The 20,194-nt window shown below is 45.7% G+C and overlaps 1 protein-coding gene across 2 annotated transcripts in view; it reads right to left on the reverse strand.

Annotated features, from left to right (window-relative positions):
- Nucleotides 1-102: 102 nt before the first annotated feature.
- The window catches only part of Farp2 (FERM, ARH/RhoGEF and pleckstrin domain protein 2), a 107,595-nt gene continuing 87,503 nt past the window's right edge, over nucleotides 103-20,194 (reverse strand). Inside the window, exons 15-28 of one of the 2 annotated variants that reach the window (XM_034521346.2) lie at nucleotides 18,056-18,145; nucleotides 17,351-17,484; nucleotides 16,621-16,702; nucleotides 13,649-13,886; nucleotides 11,503-11,633; nucleotides 9,172-9,240; nucleotides 8,436-8,525; nucleotides 4,650-4,670; nucleotides 4,332-4,414; nucleotides 3,506-3,624; nucleotides 3,078-3,235; nucleotides 1,830-1,937; nucleotides 1,419-1,570; nucleotides 464-825 (exon numbers count right to left, since the gene is read on the reverse strand). In XM_034521346.2, coding sequence (XP_034377237.1) covers nucleotides 678-825; nucleotides 1,419-1,570; nucleotides 1,830-1,937; nucleotides 3,078-3,235; nucleotides 3,506-3,624; nucleotides 4,332-4,414; nucleotides 4,650-4,670; nucleotides 8,436-8,525; nucleotides 9,172-9,240; nucleotides 11,503-11,633; nucleotides 13,649-13,886; nucleotides 16,621-16,702; nucleotides 17,351-17,484; nucleotides 18,056-18,145 — 1,623 coding nt within the window. In that variant the 3' untranslated portion in view covers nucleotides 464-677. Of the gene's footprint in view, nucleotides 826-1,418; nucleotides 1,571-1,829; nucleotides 1,938-3,077; nucleotides 3,236-3,505; nucleotides 3,625-4,331; nucleotides 4,415-4,649; nucleotides 4,671-8,435; nucleotides 8,526-9,171; nucleotides 9,241-11,502; nucleotides 11,634-13,648; nucleotides 13,887-16,620; nucleotides 16,703-17,350; nucleotides 17,485-18,055; nucleotides 18,146-20,194 lie in introns of both variants that reach the window. The other variant, XM_034521347.3, reaches the window with a different exon arrangement.

Below are 20,194 nucleotides of genomic sequence, written 5' to 3' on the forward strand. Positions count from 1 at the left end.
TCAGTAGCCTCTGAGCCAGTGTCCCTTCTAAATATTGTCATATAACCATAACCTAACAGTTTCTGGTGGCTTTCTGAAAAACAAAGTAGGGCAGAGGGGATGTTGGTGGGTGGGGGAGATGTTCTTTTATTTTAAATTACATGGGTGAACAGGCATCATGCCTGCCCTTGTTAATCAGAAGCACTGATTCAGTTCATCTGAATCTGAACTGATAAGAGGCCTCACCTTCCCAGGCCTTGTTGGGGGTGAGTGGTCTTTGTTTTCCACTGGTCTAGAAGGTATGTGGGATGGGAACCAGAGCAGCTTTTACCACCCTCTTGTTTTGCTATGATCTGGAGGCTAACCCCTAGAGTAACGTGAGCTCACCACAGAAGCCTGAATATAGTGTTAGTCTGAGGCCACAGGTAGAAGTAGAAGCAACCCAACCTGTATTTGGGGCTAGTCCTCAGCAGGGTGATGTTCATGAAAGTAAGGACCCCCACTTCCCTTTCATGGCTCTCAGACATGTGCCCCAGCCATCATGAGTCTTCACTGTTTCTGGAGGTTGGGGGAAAGCAGAACCCCATTCAAGGTCTTATAAGGCCCATTCCAGGGTCAGTGCCACCTATCATCTGGTAGGAAGATGATGCCAGTTGTTTAGTGCCTGGGATGATGCTTATACACCCTGCAAGCCTCTGTCATAGGTTCTTGTCCAAACAGGGTGAAGGACATGCCTCCTTTTCTCTGACCTCTGCCTCCAGCCCTGGAGAGTGATGTGAGCAGTCCTGAGTGAAACTTTGGGGTCTCCCTGGTGAGCTGCTGGCCCTTTTGATGACTTCCATCCACCTGTGAAAAGGGTCAAACCAGTAGACATAAACTCATATACCTTACCAATAATGACTAAAAATACAGCTAGTTCTTACTGTGCAAGCATGAGGAACTGAGTTTCATCATTAGTCCCTGAGTTAAAAGCTAGACATGATGTTCACTTATAATTCCAGCACTGAGGAGGTGGGAATGGATTTGCTGCTCAGCCAGCCTAGCCTGATAAGTGAGCTCCAGTGAGACACTTGTCTCATAAAACAAGGTGGATTGTGCCAATGCAATGCCTCAGCAGGTAACACTTGCCATGCAAACCTGGCAACCTGAATTCAACCTCCAGAACCCACATAAAGGTACATGGCAAAAGTAACCCCACAGAGTTGTCCTCTGATCTTCACACTCAAGTGGCACATGTGCCCTCCCCATAACTTAAAAAAAATGATGGTGCCAGAAGTCCTTTGGTCACTGTATGTATGCACACATGTGTATATATGCACTGGTGCTCACATACAAACATGAAACTCCTGTAAACATTTCTTGACCCTTAGTTTCTAAGAACTGGGAAGTTTGACATAGGCTCAGTGAGTGACAGCGAACAAGAAGCATGGCAGAATCACCTTTCAAATGTGTACTTGCTCTCAGCCCGGAAGAAGTAGATGTGAGATTTGAATTGGAGCTTGAAAACGTAGTCTTTGTTGATACTGTCGGCCTCCCTGGGAAGGCTCACACTGTAACCCAATAATGGGAGGCTGGCCAGGGGGTAGTCATCCTGTAAGTCAACACAGGAACAGGGTCACTGGGGACCAGGGTGAGGTCTTCACCGGAGAGAGGCCCATTATTCCTCTGCAGCACTTCACTTTGTACCACTGACTCTCCCAAGAAAATGGTAGTTTGTATAGACTCAGTACTAATCCTATTTTCATAGAGAAGGCACTGTAATGGTGGGCTCAGTTTCAAAATGTTAAGAGGAAATAGATGAGCAGATAGGCATCTTGTACCTATTGTGCCTAGATTCCAGTTCAACATACCTGATGTGTTTTATAGAAGAACAAGCAAAAGTTGGTAAAGACTACCCAGAGCTTCTGCCAGCCATTACTGTTCTTGAACTTTCTCAGCAGATATCCTGAAAGTTGGTTCTGTCAGAAAAGAACAAAAAAAGCATGTTGCCTTCACTATAATCCTGAGATTTGCTCAGTAGCGCCACTAGTTCCATAACCCTGCAATCTAGCCAGAAACCCACACACAGGTCTCTGCTGTGCTCAACATCCTTTTTCTTTTTGTTTCCCCAAGACAGGCTTTCTCTGTGTAGCTTTGGCTGTCCTGGAACTCACTCTGTCGATCAGGCTAGCGTCAAACTCAGATCTGCCTGCCTCTGCCTCCCAAGTGCTGGGATTATAGGCATGCACCACAATACCTGGATGATGATCAGCAGTTCTAAAATAAATATGGTTGTCCATACTTAAGACCTGACTACAGGATGTTAGTCTGGACTTATGTCCCAAACACTTAAGTAGGATGCTTTTTCTAATATGTAGTAAAATTAGTTTTCTGACAAAAGACAGCACTTACAGACCTACAAGAGAGCAAGATGAGGGTGGTTACAACGCATTGAACCAACTCTGGAAGGCTCTTTGAAGTTATGGGGGAAGGTTTTTAAGTGCAGCACTAGACAAGCTATCCCCAGCCTCCTGTTTGCAGGGCCTGTGTCTAATATGTGCTGCCTAGCTTCCCAAGAGTCCCCTATCTGCTTTGTGTCTGAGGCCTCATTAGGATTTGCTATGTTCTGACTCCTACATACAGTCTTGAGCCTGGCCCAGTAGAGTGGGGATGAGGCAGAGGAGGATTTGGAGTCGGGTCAAGGGAGCAAGTCCAGGAATGGTTGCTTAGAGATGCTAGACTGAGCAGCTTGAGGTTCTAGGAAGCCAGATGTGTACAAGCACTAATCATTCTGTAAATGGGGTAGTCATGAGCCCAGAATGGGAGGTTTAAGCAGACCAGGGAGAACACTGTCCTGTGGGCCTTTCGGCAAATCCCAGCATTGATGAACTGCTGCCTCTGCTTTGACTAGCCTTAAAGATACCAGATAACATTTTGGTGTGAAGGCCCTTTTCAAAGAGCTTAAGTAGGTAAGTGAGAACCCATTTCTGTCACTGGAGGAGGGGAGCAGGAGGAAGCTGTCTGACTGGGCCCCTCCCCAGGAGCCAGCACACCAGGGATGGGGTTGGATGGGGTTGGGGTGAGTGGGCGGCTCACATGCATGGTCATGACAGCCATACCTCGACAGCCGCACTGTGGTCTGCTCTGGACACACTTGTGTTCCGGTACCAGCAGACATGCATTGTGGTATTGGCCCTGTGCTGGTTGTTTCCCTCCAGGGAGCCCCGGGTTCCTCGACCATCTTCTGATTCTTCCAGGGAGACTTCATCAGAAGATCCTGAGGGAAGTTAGCAGCTGGTACCACCCACCCATGAGGCTCCTTCAGGATCTGGTAAATAGGCCCTTGGTACCCAATCAGCAGCCAGACAAAATCATGGTGCTAGGATAGCCCAAGACCTCTTCCACCTAGGCATGGTCACCAGTTTTTCTTGTGTGGGAGGGAAACTCATGGGACCTGGCAGGCTGGCCAAGGTCAGGAAAGCAATTTTTAGAAAAGCTTTTAGAGCTACAGAGAGGATCTCTTGGGGTTTCTTGAGTCAAAACTCACTGGGGGTACGAGTATACACTGGGCCTCCCAGCAGCACTGGGGATGAGTCACCAATACTCTTGGCTGCCTGGATTGCTGCATTCAGGTCCTGCATCCACTTTTCCTTTTCTAGCTGAGTGCTGTAAAGGAGAAAATCAAGTTAGCTGCCTCCTTGGGGAAGCTCTTCCTAGCCTGGAGTTCTGTCCTTTGTATCAGGAACAGGTGTGGTTTGGGCATCTGCTCCATTCCCTGGGTCTTGAGAATAGTCAGAAACATGCCTTCTCCAGCCTGTTATAAGGGTGAGCTAGGAGGAGCTGGGGAAGCAGGGCAGGCATCAGTGCTGGAATTGGTGTTTATTACCAAAAGTCTCACAGAATTGGATTTGGTTCATGATTAAGGTGGCATTTCCTGGTGGAGGAAAACCAGATCAGATTTCACTGAGCAGGGATTACACCTGAAGAATTCACTGGTCTGGAAAGGAGAAAGCCTCCATTTGCTGCCCTTGTGCTGTGACCCCAAGTTGACTTTTACTGTGTTCCTAATACTACCCCTTGCCTGAGGGCTGGAGTGCCGGTGCTGTTAAGAGACCAACTGTCATGAACTCTACAGGCATTTTCTCAGAAGCACCCTGGTTGGTTTCTTGAAAACACAAATGGCAATAATCCTTCCCTGTCTGCAAGGGGAAAGCCAGTCCTTCCCAGCCTACAAGGGGGAAGATTGTCCTTTGCCTGAATAACCTGTAAACAGCTGAGTTCCATGAGGGAGGCAGAGTCCAGAGATTGGTATTGAAGTCCTCATCCCTGCAGCAGACACTGCTCTGACTGAATCATGAAGAGAGGGCCCTTACCTGGCCGCCACCACAATTGTTTTCTGAGCTGCATAGATGGTGAAGCAATGGGGAACAGACCATTCATTCTCACTTTCTTCAACCTGTAGGTGAGAGAAGAGGTGACATCCTATGGGCTGGGAGAATATTAATTTAGCCTAAACCTGAGGCATACAAAAAATGACTACCAATAATACTAGGTGCAGCTGGCTTGGAAGGCTTGTACAATCCAAGTCTATATAACTACAAGGGAAATACAGGAGGCACACTTGTGTCCCTGCATTATGGCAACTGCTGCCAGGTGACTGAGATCTGGTCTAGAGACACTTAAATACTCACCGGTGGGTCCAACACTATTAGCTGAAAATCAAGCAAAAAAGATGTTGAGCATTTCGGTACTAGAAGCTGGAAAACTCATCACCCTCAGACCAAAATCTTTATCAGATGCAAAGCATACTGATCTCAGCCAAATCATACTAATCTGATGGAACAATTCCAGGATAAATTATTACTAAATCAAACCTAAAACCATATACAGGAAGTGTCCTGGTACCAAGCAAGGTAGATTTAAAGATGCAAGGATTAAAACCACAAAGCTGCCAGGCAGTGGTGGCACACTCCTTTAATCCCAGCACTTGGGAGGCAGAGGCAGGCGGATTTCTGGGTTGAGGCCAGCCTGGTCTACAGAGTGAGTTCCAGGACAGCCAGGGCTACACAGAGAAACCCTGTCTCCAAAAAAACAAACAAAAACCCCAGAAAACCTACACAGCTTAGTCACAGAATCTTATCTGAAGTCAGCAATAGTGATCATTTCTTTACAGATTGGGAACACCCATTGCTGAAAGCCAATATTTTTAATTCTCATCTCTGTGACATGAGGAAACTGCTTTAACATGATCAAACTCCTCTCAAGCTAAGAGCTAGCTACTCTTGTTCTCTGAAAAGTTTAGATAAGGAAGCATACTGTGCAGCCCTATGACTGCCAGTTACAGATGACCCCAAAGAATGGACAGTTCCCCATACAGAGCACACAGGACAAAAGTCACTGAGTTATTCTCTCAGCAAAAAAGTTCTGACATCCTGCTAACCATTTGTTAGAATGTGGTCTGTTAGTCTTTCCCCAAGTTAATATTTAAGTTTCATGTGATTTCAGTTGAAATGTTAATGGTGCTTTGGAATGGAATTTGTCTAAATGACTCCAAAGTGTACTTGGAATACTTAAATGCATTTTTAAAAAGTATATTATTATGTATATGATGGGTGTGTACACATGTGCACAGTTATCTCCTTCCACTTTTCCATGGATTCCAGGAGACCTGACTTGAGTTGTCAAGCTTGCACATCAAATACTTTATCTACAGACCTAGCTTGCTGGCCCTGCAAAGAGAATCTTAAAAGGGAGATAAGGATGGGGTATAATGTAGTCCCCACATAGTACCTATCTCCAGTGTGACTGACACTATGGTAGAATGGAAGATACCCCATAAGCAAAGTAAATGAAGGTTGTCACATAACATGAAGGGTTTAACAAATAATGGGGAAATGACTATATGGGGAGAAGTTACCTCCTTAACTAATTACATCTAACAAATTCTAGACATACTGAGAAAAGAAAAATGGGGCTGATGACATGGCTCAACAGTTAAGAGTGCTTGCTGTTTCTTCAGAAGACTGAAGTTTGATTCCTAGCACCCACTTGGGTAGTTCACAATCATCTCTAACTCCAGATTCAGGGTATCCAATACCTTCAGGTGTCCAAGGACACCAGTGCATATATGCATATACCCATATATAGAAACACATGCAAATAAAAATAAAACTTAAAAACATTAAAAAAGTGCCACTACAACTGTGTGTGGTTGCGATATGCCTTTAATACCAGCAGAGGCAGGTACTGGCTATGAGTTTGAGGCCAGCCTGATCTACACAGTCCCAAGACAACTGGGGCTACATAGGAAGACCATGTCAAAACACCAAAATTAAAAGCCGACAATCTCATGTCTAGCCTAACAGGGCTAAATAAAGCCCTCAAAGAAAAGGTGGGAAGAGCCAGCCACAGCTGTATGTTTAAATCATTGCTTCAGCAAATAGTTATGTCATATGTCAGAGGGCATTCCATATGTCAAGACACCTGTACAGGTTGGAATTTTAAGTTTCACTAAATTTATGGAGAAACTAAAAAAGGAAATTACTACTTGACAAAAAGTACTTGTGACCTTGCTCAGTTCAGGTCAAGTCCCATGTGAAAAGCTGGCTTTAATGATGAACATCAGTCATCCCAGTACTAGAGAGACAGAGACAGGCAGATCCCTGGAGCCACAGGCTAGCCACTAGCGAAATCCGCAAGTTCAGTAAGTCTCTGTCCTAAAGGGTGGAAAGCAACTCCAAAGACACCTGATGTTGACCTTGGCTTCCACATTCACGCGTTCCCCATAGACACGCACATTTCGAACTCATTGTGAGCAGCTGACTGATGTTTGTGCTGGACAGTGATGAGCACAGACACTCAAAGCAACATGTGCTTTGCACAGTGGGACTACTGTGAAGACGTTTGAGAGAGAGAAGCCCAATAATGTGGTGTACACTCATAAAAGACCAGACTCAGCCTAACGGAATGTTAGATTAGGCCCAGAAGCTTCATGCTTGTCACCAGTCTCCTCTACTGAACCAGAGAAGTCAGAATGCAACAGAGTGCTCAGGATGGATCACTGAGGAAAAACCCAGTGCTGCTCACAAAGCAGCTTGTGCAAAGTGTTAACTGGCAGAGAAGTCACCATAGCTAAACCTCGAGTGCTTGTAGTCAAGGTGGTATTTATCTTGTATTTTCAGGACTTTCTTACTGGAATGTGTATTTTAAAAGTAAACCATCAAACAATGGGGTTAACTTCCAGAGGTGGCCCCTTGCTAAGTTCAGCAAAGTAGAGTCACATATTTCAGGGTGAGCAGAGGCCTACAGAGTCAGCAAGAAAAGGAACCTAGCTTGCTGCAGCAGCAGTAGATGCCACCGCAAGGGGCAGTGTGAGGGTGAGATGACCAGTGCACTGACATGTTGGGGACCATGGAGACATGTGCTGCACTGCCCTTGCCTTCGGTGTCTCCAGGACAAGTTTCAGGCCAGGTCCCAAGCTCTACATGAAGAAAAGACAGCCTCTAGATCGTCCTGACTCTCTGTGACTTTAAATGGGTTTTAATTTTGTTTCCAAAAATTGTTTTGAGATTTATTTTATTTTATGTATATGGATGTGTACCTACATGTATATCTGCATCATATGCATGCAGTGCCTATGGAGACAAGAAGAGGTGTTGGATCCCCTGAAATTAGTTACAGATGGCTGTTAGCTGCCATGTGTATGCTGGGAATCAAGTGCGGAGCCTTCTCTAGCCCTTCTTTGATTTTTTTTAAAAGACTTATTTTTATTTATGTGTGTGTGTGTTTGTGTCTGTGTGAGGGTACCCACAGATGGCATTAAGCCCCTTGGTGCCTGAGTTACAGGTAGTTGTCAGCTGCCTGACATGAGTGCTAGAACAGAACTTGTGTCCTCTGGATGAGCAGTGAGCAGTCCTAAACCACCGAGCCATTTCTATAGCCCGTAACCAGGGTTTTCATTAACTCCCAAAGTCAAAGGTGATAAACTGGATTCTGTAAGACCCAGTGGTTATCCCATTTCAGACATCCTTGCAGGGTATTCAGAAGGCTTCCAGCAGCTCTGAATCAAGCATAGTCCAGTGAACACAGGCCTTATGTCTGTCCATGGAACAGTTGGTTTTGGGTGAGATTCTTAAACTACGTGGCATATGAAATAGCTGACTACCAAAACTGATTCCAAGTTGTGGGGAAAGTAAGCATACTGTCAGGTGCTAAAGGAGACCATGGCTAGAGCCTGAAGGGCCTAGTCCGACCCAGAAAACTGCCCACTGGCTGAATATGGTGAAGTCTGGAGTTCAAAAAGAACAATAGCCTTGAGGAATTGAGGCATACAAGAAAAGTCAAAGGGATTTCCTTAATATGTGGCCTGCTCACCACTGAAAAATCCCATAGACTTGCCACTGTATGCGAGAGAGGTGGGGCAGAAGTCTAGCCCAGTACCTAAAAGACAAACCTCAGGTAAACCTGATGCCACTCACCAGCATGCCACGGAGTGGAAGGAAGCCACGGATCCGGAAATGACTGGCTCCTGAGACACTTTTGCTTGTATACAGCAACACATCTGAGAACTTGGGGAGGGGAAGCCTTTTAGATAAGTGAACTTTACAAACAAGGGACAAAGTTTCAATGAAAGTATAGTTAGACTCTGGTGAATTATATATGTTTTTACCATATCTATGCAAGTTACTGGAGATTGCTAGAAAAAAATGACTTCTTGATCATTTTTGACCAGATGTATGTAGTAGTCACATGAGCCGGCAGAACTGGGGCCAGCCACCAGCCCCTCTAGTCTGGCCTAGCTAGTATGATAAGCCAGGAGCTCTGACTAGTGCAGTCAGCTCCTCGCCTGCATGGATCAGGTCTGGGGCACTTGGAAAGAAAGCCTGGGAAGATGAGGACACATGGTCAGGTCCTCTGTTCCCAAGTTCCTAGGCTAGCATTGAGACCCCTTGGCTGTCACTGGGCCACCAGCACATTTCTATAAGCCATCTTGATATTGGCTCTGCCTGTCCTCCCAGAATGTGGGATAGGAATGTCAGGGCAGGCAAAGCAGCTGTTACCTGTCTCCTAAGTCCCCATGTGACTGTGAGCTGCCACCTGGGATAAAGTTTCTTAGGGCTGAGGTGGTAGACAGAACAACTTTCCTGACAAAACTATACCCACTGATTCCTTCCCAGATTGGAGATGCAGTTTTAGGTACAGTGGGGAACATACCAGAAAAAACATCCTCTGTTGCAGGCCCTTCTTGGTGAGCTTGTGAAGGCAGCCCTCACGGATGAACTCCTGAAAGACAATTAGGGTTCCTGTGAACAGTAGTGTAGCAGTGCTGGGCCAAGGGTCATGGTGGCCGACAGCCACCTCTAGCTAGCTTCCTCGCTCACTCATATGTACATGTTATGTGTACGTGTGGAGGTCAGAAGATATCCATCAGGTCTGGTTTTCTTCTGCAACTTTGTGGGATCTGAGGATTAAACCAGACCTACACAAAGCACCTCTCCCTGCTGAGCCATCTTGCCAGCCCCTCTGGCTTCTTTAAGCTCTGCCGAGCGACAGCTCTTTTGGGGAGTCGCCTACTTTCAACCGTGCCTCTAGTTGCCAGAGGCCTATCCTGGTACCAACTCAGTCCTCAGTTGTGTATCTGAACCAAGACAAGGATACCAAGAGATGCAGTATAGTGGAGAGACATTTGGGAGACTAAGTCAGGAAGTGTCTGTCTGAGTTCTGCTGTGCGAAAGGCTGCACAGAAGCAGGTATGAGAAGGGTAAAGTCTCCATTCCATAAATATCATTGGGTGGTTAGAGTTAGCTGCCTTGCACTGGAGTATTGAATAAAGAATAAGAACCTAATGTGACACAGGCTTAGAATGTCAAGGAGCCCTATCTGGTGGTGTGCGCCTTTAACACCTGCACTCAGGAGGCGGAGGCTTGTGGATCTCTGTAAGTTCATGGCCAGCCTGGGCTTCATAGTGAGTTCCAGGCCAGCCAGGGATACACAGTGAGACCCTGTCTCCAAATAAAACAAACAAAACAGAGGAAAGGTGCCAATAGGAGCAAAATGACAGAAGCCTGGGTGGGCGCAGCCCTGCATATACCAGTGCGGCACAGAAAGACTTTACATGCTCACTGACATAAGATGAAGAATCAGCCTCTAGTAGAACATTTCCCTGGGAGGCAGAAAGGTCTACCACCCTGTACGTGAACTTCTGTAGTAGTTAGCACTTAGTAGGACCGGCTACTAAGCTTTCTTACTCCCGTCCTTACATCAACAGCACTGAGTCGAGAGCAGAAGGATCTGGTGGCAGTGTACAGCCAAGAGACACACCAACTCTTGGAACAGAACTGGAGTCCAGAAAGAAGCCCACACGTCTACAGGGCTTTTTATTTTTTATAAGGTCAACAAGACTATTCTACAGATGTGCCAGCGCAGCCTGGTATCTGTGTGCAAAGGAATAAAACTGCACTAATTGGGAGAGAGGACTGGGTATGTGTTTCCCATGGTGCTTGCCTAGCATTCACAAACCCATGATTTATTCCTGGCATCCTGTAGACCAGGTGTTGGGATGCACGTCTGTAATCCCTCACTCAGGAGGTGCATGGAGGCAGGAGGACGGAAAGACTACAAGTTCAAGGCCATCCTTAAATACATAGTGAATTTGAGGCCAGCCTGGGTTACATGAATCTCTGCCAAAGAAAAAAGAAAAAGAAAATCAAAACTATTAGAAAGATAAATAGGCACAAAACCTCAGGTTAGGAAATATCTTCTGTAATATGACACCTAAGGTAAAACAAGTACAGATAACGTGGATGTCATTAAAATGAAAAGTTTTCATATTATAAATGATATAACCCATGAGGGTAAAAAGACAACTCAGAGAGGGGGAGGAAACATTACAAGCATTGTTTGGTTGCTTTCATTCCAGACTTCTAAGATGGAGTCTCATGATGGCCTCAAACTCAAGGTCTTCCTGCCTCGGCTCCGAGTGCTGGGATTACAGATGTGAAGCACCATCCCTGCTACTGAGCATGCATTTTGTTTAGTTTTCTGGCACCTTGTGGGGTGGCTCTCCCACACTGTATTTACCAGAATGACTACTACTGGGTCTTGGGGTTTCCCTCCTCCCTCCCTCCCTCCCTCCCTCCCTCCCTCCCTTCCTTCCTTCCTTCCTTCTCCCTTCTCCCTTCTTTCCTTCCTTCCAGATTTATTTATTTTATTTATATGAGTACACTCACTGTCTTCAGACACACTAGAAGAGGGCATCAGATCCCATTACAGATGGTTGTAAGCCACCATGTAGTTGCTGGGAATTGAACTCAGGACCTCTGGAAGAACAGTCAGTGCTCTTAACTGCTGAGCCATCTCTCCAGCCCCCTTGGGAGTTTCTTTTTAAGGTGATGAAAATGTTCTTAATTAATGATGACTACATAGCTTGGTGAGTTCACTAAGAACCACAGATTGTGTACTGTAAAAAGATAAGTTTTGGGCTACATTACTAAAATTCAATTAAAGACAACAGGCATAAACTCTTCCCCAACTATGACTACTTACTCTTCCAGGAGCAATGAGGTTTTCTACACCGACCAGGTCTCTCTGTAGTTCTGTCAGCTTCTGTAGGTTTTCCAGCCGAGTAAGGCTTTGCTGGAGTTCGGTGGTCACTTCTGTGATGGCCTTCAGTGCCTCTGTGTAGACAAGTCCCTCATTTAGACCCTTGAAGAAGACACACACACACCCTCTCTGCCTTGTGAAAGAGCTAGTAGTATTCTATAGGGTGGCTTTAATTTGGGGCATTTCAGAGTCCTGGCAAGGGCTTTGGCCCGCTGGCATTCAGCATTCACAGAATGTTGAGTGCAGTCCCCTGTGGTCACCCTGGACACTTTGGCTTTGTTAACAGTGTGGTCCACCAGCCGACATGGGCTGGCAGAAGGAGAGCAGGCTCTGTATAGAACACAAAGCTCTAGTCATTCTTTTTCTGCTTTATTTTTGTTTCTTGAGAAACAAAAATATTTATTTAAAATATTAAAATAAAATAAATAAAAATATTTATTGTTGTTTCTTGAGACAGGGTTTCTGTGTGAGCCCTGGCTATTCTGGAACTTACTTTGTAGACAAGGCTGGCCTCAAACTCAGAGATCCTGGTACCTGAACCTCCCAAGTGCTGGGATTAAAAGCATGCCCCACCAGGCCCAGCTTGCACTATTTGGTTTTAAAGAGATCAAATAATTATGCCTTAAATATTTGAAAAAATATACTTCTTTCTTGTAAGAGATGCTTACCTATAGTTGAAGCAAATGTCAATAAACCAGCAGGAAACTCACTAAGATAAATATGAAATCGGACACCAGCCTTGAGCAGGCTATGCTGGCTGCAAACAGCCGTCTACCTACCTAGTCCTGTCTCTGAGTGAACCACAGTGCAGTGACCCGACTGCCCACTGGAACCACTCACAGGGACTGCTCTCCCTTCTTAAAAGAAGTTTTATTTTGAATTGAATGTCTGTGTGTGTGTGTGTGTGCGTGTGTGTGTGCGTGTGCGTGTGCGTGTGCGTATGTGTATGTTATTTGTGGTTATGGAAAAATCTGAATGCAGAAACCCCAGAGTGTAGACAAGGATACTGGACCCTCTGGAGTTGGGGTTAAAGGAGATTGTGAGGTACCTGAACATGGATGCTGGGAGCCAAACTTGGGTCCTCTCCATGGGAAAGTGCCCTTAACCACTGAGTCATCTTCCTAGCTCTCTGCTCCCCCTTTTATCTGGGTCCTCTCTGCCTGGCCACAGTGCCTCTGATTTGTGGTGCCCCTTTCACCAGCAGCAGCTCAACAAGTTTTCCAGATCAGGCTAATACCAACCTATTCTCAGCCCCACCCTCACAGGTTCATAGAGTCCCAGAACAGCAGTGTTCCTATAGCTTGTTCATAGCTTTCAAGACAAAAGCAAATTAAGAGGGGAACACACAGCAACATCACCATCCTTGACAAGCCATAAACATAATCTTTACAAATGATATGTACACAACACTGAAACCATCAGGAAGAACCTGGGTGATAGCATCACAGTCTGAAGATGAGCCGTGTGCAGCTACGGTCTGCAGATTCCGAGCATTAGTTCCGCCCAGGCTCTGCCGCTGCTGGCCTGGGAGAGGACCTGGGTTCAGTTCCCAGCACTCACATGTCGTCAGCTCACAACTACCTGCAACTTCAGCTCCAGGGGACTCCAGGGACCCTGCTGCTTGGACTCCACTGTTCCTACTGCCTCAGCCTCCTACGTAGCTAGGATTACATCCATGAATCACCATCCCCAGCTGGTTATATATTTAATGACAATTTCAATGACTTGTAGGCAGAAACCTCCTGTAGTAAGTTTATGCTATAACTAAAAGCTCTATTTGTACATGGACAAGATTTAGACTTTATTCTTTTTGTCCCTTTAACAAATAAAAAAAATGATAGTTTATATATGTCAGAAACTTCCAATAGGCCACTTGACTAAAATGTTTGGTAAGTCAAAGCTTCCAGGACAGAAATAACCATAAGAAACAGGTCATTCTAGGATATCCCGAACCCCCATTGCCCTGTTCTGGTCCTGGCCTGTTCTGACCACTGGGGTTGCCAGCCCTTCTGGGGTAAAGCCAATGAAGTCTATGCTTTCTACCCCGACTTTATTACCCTCAGAGTATAACGGCCCAGAACGCACTCACCATGGCAGTCGGCATAGTCATGGTGCCCAGGTGAGTAGTGCGCACACAGCCGGCTCAGCAGCAGACGGTAGTGTACTAGTCTCTGGACAGGCTTCAGCAGGAATGTGTTGAGAGGCAGGTAGCAGACCTTCTGAAGCTCAAACTCTTTGTAGACCGCCTCCAGCTTTTTACAGTGTTTTGTGGCCTTTTCCAGTTCTGTTAGGACCTCATCATGTCTTTGGAAGTAGCTAGTAAATTCCTATTGAGGGGCAAAAGGGTAGTGTTTAGGGGAAGAGACAGTAGTGGGGTGGGTGGGATATCAGCATGCGTACCTTCACATAGTAGCTGGGGATGCTGACAGGGCATGACAGGGATGTTACTGTGGCATGTACAAGCCAGAGCACCTGTTTCTACACAACTCCGTCTTTCCCTGTCTTAGACTCCACCCCAGCGTGTGCTGTATTCCATTCCCAGGGGCTAGCAGTCCTCGACCGCTGGGCCTCACCATAACCACTGCTGACTATCTCTTCCTGAAATCTTGTATGATAAAGAGTGTTAGGAGCCTCGTGAGCGTGATAGCATTCGCCATTACAGGATGGCGCGGGCATCCTGTCCTCCCACTAGTAAACAACTAACTACGCAGGTGCAAAAGGCAAAAGCGCACCAAAGTCACTGCCCATCCCGGGGTGTATTATGGGTAATGAGTGAACAGCCAATCAGAAGTGAACAAGCCACTCTAAGGTACATATAGCAGTGCCTTTTCCGGGCTTGGGGTCTTTCCGATTCCGCTGATACAAGAATAAAGCCTCGCTGTGGTAACCACCCGAACACTGCCTCACGTGTCTCTTTCGCGGGTGAAGGGGACATGGAGGGGCTCGGAACAAAAGAGGCCATGAGCCTTTCCTGGATTTATGAGTAAGAATGAACCTCAGAGGCTAGAGAGAAAGCTAGAGCTTGCTGTAGGGACACACTGAGCACTGGGCAAGAACTACCCCACTTCTGATCTCTGTCTAGGTTCAGTGCTGACTCGGTTATTGGAGAGAGGGGAGAAATCATGTTTTGGAAAATCCTGTCTTGAGACTATTCTGAGGGGATCCCTGTGTTGGTTCTGAGAATTCTGTACTGGATAAAGCCTGACGGTTGCCCTGCTCAGAGGGTTCTGTCCCGAGGGTAAGTATGCTAGAGCAAGATATTCTGAGGGACACTGGAGTAGCCATCTAAGGAAATGTTTTGGGAGAAAAATATTCTGAGGAGAACCTGCTATGGGAGAAACCCTGTTTTAACAAGTTATACTGAGGGCTGGAGAGACGGCTCAACAGTTAGGAGCACCGACTGCTCTTTCAGAGGTCCTGAGTTCAATTCCCAGCAACCACATGGTGGCTCACAACCATCTGTAATGGGATCCGATGTCCCTTTCTGGTGTGTCTGAAAACAGCTACAGTATACTCCTATACATAAAATAAATAAGTCTTTAAGAAAAATAGAAATTATATTGAGAGAAATACTGCTCTGGGAAAGGTTTTTCTGAAGGGAACCCTGCTATGAAGAACCCCATCCAGAGAGAAATGCTGTCAACAGGAAATCCTATTCTACAGTCATTTCTGAGGAATAATGTTCTGAAGGAGGGATAAAAGATAATCATATTGAAGGAATGCTGTCCTTTTTTGGGAAAAGCCTTATATCTCCTTTCTCCCTTAGAAAATAATAAACAAGGTGTCAGGTATCTCAGGCTGACCTCAGATTCAGTGTGTAGCTCAGGATAGATCTAAATATTTTTTCGAGACAGGGTTTTCCTTTACATAGCCCTGGCTCTGCCTGCCTCCCAAGTACTGGGAGGGATTAAGAGTGTCCATCACCAGCTGGGTGGTAGTGGCACACGCCTTAATCCTAGGAGGCAGACACAGGCAAATTTCTGTGAGTTTGAGGCCAGCCTGGTCTATACAGCGAATTCTAGGACTGCCAAGGCCACACAGAGAAACCTGACTCCTCCTCCTTCCCCCAACATACACACAAAAGAGTGTACACCACCATGCCCTCTCAGAAGAGGGCACTAGATGTAACTGGAGTTACAGACTGTGGGTGCTGGGAACCCAACCCAGGTCCTCTACAAGAACTACAAGTGCTCTAAGCACTGAGATGTCTCTCTAGTGTGGGAATGTGGTTTTGAAAACACTGCACTAAGGGGGAACCTTAACTCTGAGAGGATACATGTTAGGGGTCTGCCCTTCTAAGAGCACTGCTCTGTGGAGCTTTGTTCTGAGGCAGGGAGGCTGCTCTAGGGGAATACTACTTTGGGAAAGGTATCCTTAGAAGGGAAACCTTCTAAGGAGTGCTGTTCTGAAGGAGAAGCTGGCTTAAAAGGCAAGCTCTACTGAGCAATCCCCTCCTGAAACCATGTTCTGACAGGCCCTGCTCTGAGAAGAGTGTCTCTAAAGGAAATTCTCTTTGGAAGAAAACAGTTTCTTTTTTTCTCAGAGGCCTTTATTTTAAGCATATCTGTCTTAGGTGAAGTCAAATCCTGCGATCTCATGTTTTGAGGGGAATCTTGTTACACTCTGAGGGAACCTCCTCTGAGAAGGCCTCTGTTATGAAGAGACTCTTGTGGGTAGTAGTCTCATGGGGGAACCATGTTCTGAGGAGCCTGCTGTGAAGGAAATGCCTTCCAGGAAAACCCTGAGATGGACTGAGTTTACTGGGAGACCATTCTGAAGAACACTCTTTGAGGAGAACACAGTTGAATCAACACTGCTATTAAATGTAGAACCTTGTCAGGGGGCAGTTTTGGACTTTACTCTCCAGAGAGTCATGTGCTGAGTGGAGAGGTCAGGTGCATGCTGTGCTGAGAACCTTCTTTGGAGAGGACCCTGCTGTGGAGAATGAGAAGATAAACTTGTTCTTGGGAATGCTCTCGTAAGGGGGACATTGTTCTGAGAACAGCATGGACGACTTTTTACTCAAGGCTTTTATGCCAGGCCTGAGTTAACCTTTCTTACCTTTAACTGACGCATGTTCCTGAGAAGAATGTCCCCAATTCGTTGATGATCACCTTTTAAGTGGGCACTAGAGGGCCCTTCCCTGGATTTAGAGGAACAAGAAGGTTTATAAATACAACTTATAGAAAATACCATGATTTGATGGTAACAACTTGCTTTAGTCAGTCTTTTTTTTTCTTTTGAGACAGTTTGACTACATAGCTACGGAGCTGAAGCTGGCCCCAAATGTGATTCTCTCGTCTGTCTCCCTAGTGCTGGATTATGGGCATGTGTCACTACACCTAGCAGTCAGTCATGAATGTGTTTTGAGGTGGAAAGAATTTAAATTGACAGTGACAGTTACTGCATTTTTCTAAATATGATAGAAGCCAGGTGAAGACAGCTAGTTTTTAAAAAACTTGTTCTCTTTTCTGGAATAGGATAAATACAATTTAATTTATTTTATCTTTCCCAATAGGGTTTTGAAATAGACTTCAGTGGAATAATTGTTGTTCTGAATTAGATTCTGAAGATGGGAATTTCCTGAGGCTAGTGATGGTGTCAAGGGTAGGTACTACCCAAGGAGAGTTCAGAGCTCAGAGACTGCATAATAGGCCTCATTCCAAGGTGCCATCAGTGTGTGCAGTAGAGGTCCAGGGTATGGGAACCATTGTGTGGAAGTTTCAGAAGGTGGGAGTCTTCTGTGGAGGGAGCCAAGCACATAGCACCATGAGATGTACAGCATTGTTACCAGAGTGTCAGCCTCTGCTCCACCTCATGAAGGAAGCCTCGATGGAACTCGTAGACTGGATCAATGTTGGAGAAGAGCAGGGTCATCAGGGCTGCAGGCATGGCCTCCTCCTTGATCACCACGCTTCGGAACCACTGTGAGAAGAGTTTGGCACGGTGAGAGGCTCAACTGGGGACTGAAAGGCCGTGCCCCTGGGGGCTTATGACCTCGAGACACCAAGCCAAGTTCCTCCAGTACATAAAGATGGCTTAAATCAGCATTCTACACATCCTCTTTGTGGATAGTAAAATTGTGAAATATAAATAAAACACCCCCAGATCAAAGCTTTCAGACAGATATAATCCAAGCTTTGCAGCTCCATGAAAACTTAAGACATTAGCATTCTATTTGTTTGTTTCTTTAAGAAAGGGATTCTCTGTGTTGCCCTGGCTGTCCTGGAACTTTCTCTGTAGATGAGGCTGGCCTTGAACTCAGAGATCTTCCTGTCTTTGCCTCCTGAGTACTAGGATTAAAGGTATGTACCACAACCGCCTGGCAAGACATCAGCATTCTAACATGACTCTAACATGTAAGACAAATAGATTCAACAGAATTCTCATACGTAAGTCTCAAGTTTTTCAAGATATTTCTCAGGATGGAGCATATATGTTAATATCTAAAACATAATAAGGAAAATCAAGAGAGATCAGGACTAAGGTTTCATACCACAGTGATAACTTCTAAATCCTTCAGATAGGTTCGTTCTGTAGCGAGAATCTCCTTGGCTATGAAATAGGCCTCATCTTCTGGCATGTACTGAAAGAGGAAGAGAGAACATGAATATATTTGGGGGGGAGGGACATGCCACCCTTTCACATTCAGGGAGAGCCTGAGGTTTGTAACATATTCTGCTCAAGCTAACAGAAGTTTTGGAAATTCCTGCCATAATTCGTAAGGGAATTTATGTCAAAGATTCACTTTGTTTATATACAGCATGTCTGAACATATGCTTGTGGACCACATGTGTACAAGTGTCTGCAGAGGCCAGGGGAGGGCACTGGATGACTTGTAAGTGATTTGTGAACCATTTGATGTGGGTGCTGGGAACTGAATCCATGTCCTCCTCAAGAACAGCAGATGCTCTTAACTGTGTGGGCGGCTCTCCAGCCTGGAGATTTGCTTCTCTCAGTATTTCCCCCACATTGTACCTTATTCTTTGGAAAAATAATTTCTATTCAAATATTAGTATATGTAAACAAAACTGAGACTTATTATTTTTGTGATGGAATTATGTTCCTCTGTCACTGCCATTAATGAAGCTGGTTAAAAGATATAGAACTATGAGTTTGTTTAAACATATATGTATGTAATTATGGGCTAGAGAGCTGGCTCAGTGGTTAAGAGCCCTAGATACTCTTCCAGAGGACCCAGGTTTGAATCCCAGCACCCACATGGTGGCTCACAACCACCAGCCCTAGGAGGAGCAGACAGATTCTGTAGGCACAGCATGCACATGGTATACACATATACACATAGGTAAAACACCCATAAATGTAAAATAGAAATAAAAACATGTTTATATGTGATTAAAATAATTAAACATAGGCTAGAGATATGGCTCAGCATAAAAAAGTAATAAAAAAACTAAAGAACAATTAAACTTACCTCATAAAAGTAACCAAGCAACAATAATAAAACAAAAATAAAAACATAAAAACTCTACCAGTATATATTCTGAATGTGCTTAAGCCAGGGTGCAGAGCTGGCTGGTGTACTTCCTGAATGTGGGAGCAGTCCCCAGTCCAACTCTAGGCTTGGATTTCAGCAGCTTCCCTTATGCTAGTACAGGACCTAAGATGGACCTATCTAAGGAGTTCATGAATCCACATCAGGGTGTGTCTGTCTACTGTGCAGATGTAACACTCACAGTCCATGAGGGGCTGCAAATCACCACGGCAGAACACAGTCATGGAGAACCAAGGTGGGAAGGGCTGACGGCCAGGAGGAATGTCATCAGGCCACAAACTCACTTGGAGTGAGAGAGTGGGACAGCAAACAGGGGGAATGGCATGGAACAGAAAGTGATGTGGAATAGTAAGAGGGGATGAAAGACAGCCTTCTGCCCTCTGATGCTTTGGGGTCAATGTGAATGCACTGTGGTATGCTTGTACGCAGGATGCAAGCAGACCTGCACGAGCAGACAGGACCTCAGGCTCCTGTACAAGTCCGCTGAGATAGTGCCGGTGTGAATGTTATATGCAAACTGACAGGCAGCAAGAATGACTGCTGCAACAAACTGTGGCCTAGGCCAAGGGAAAGGTCAGCTGTGGCCACCAGAGGTGGGAAGGCTGTGAGTTCTGGGAGGACGAAGAGACCAAGTTTGCACCATGATAGCCTTTGATGCTTTACAGGCCACATGAGGAGAAGTGGCCAAGGAGATCCCACTAGAGGCCATGTTTGGGGGCCACATCTTCTCTCTGTGCCCCTGATTTAGTTCAAGACAGTCTTCAGCATTCTCTCTCAGTCTCTAGAATAAAGGACTAATGAGGTGTTGTCTTAAGGTTTCATTGCTGTGGAGAAACACCATGACCAAGGCAAATCTCATAAGGGACAACATTTAATTGGGGCTGGCTTACAGGTTCAGAGGTTCAGTCCATTATCAAGGTGGGAGCATGGCAGCCTCGAGGCTGACGTGGGGCTGGAAGAGGAGCTAAAAGTTCTACATCTTGATCCAAAGGCAAACAGAAGACTGGCTTTCATGTGGCTATGAGGAGGGTCTCATTGCCTACCCCCACCATGACACACTTCCTCCAACAAGGCCACACTTCTTAATAGTGGCACTCCATGGGCCAAGTATATCAACCC

The sequence above is a fragment of the Arvicanthis niloticus genome, chromosome 17 (genome assembly GCF_011762505.2).
Source record: "Arvicanthis niloticus isolate mArvNil1 chromosome 17, mArvNil1.pat.X, whole genome shotgun sequence".
In the NCBI taxonomy this organism is placed as follows: domain Eukaryota; kingdom Metazoa; phylum Chordata; class Mammalia; order Rodentia; family Muridae; genus Arvicanthis; species Arvicanthis niloticus.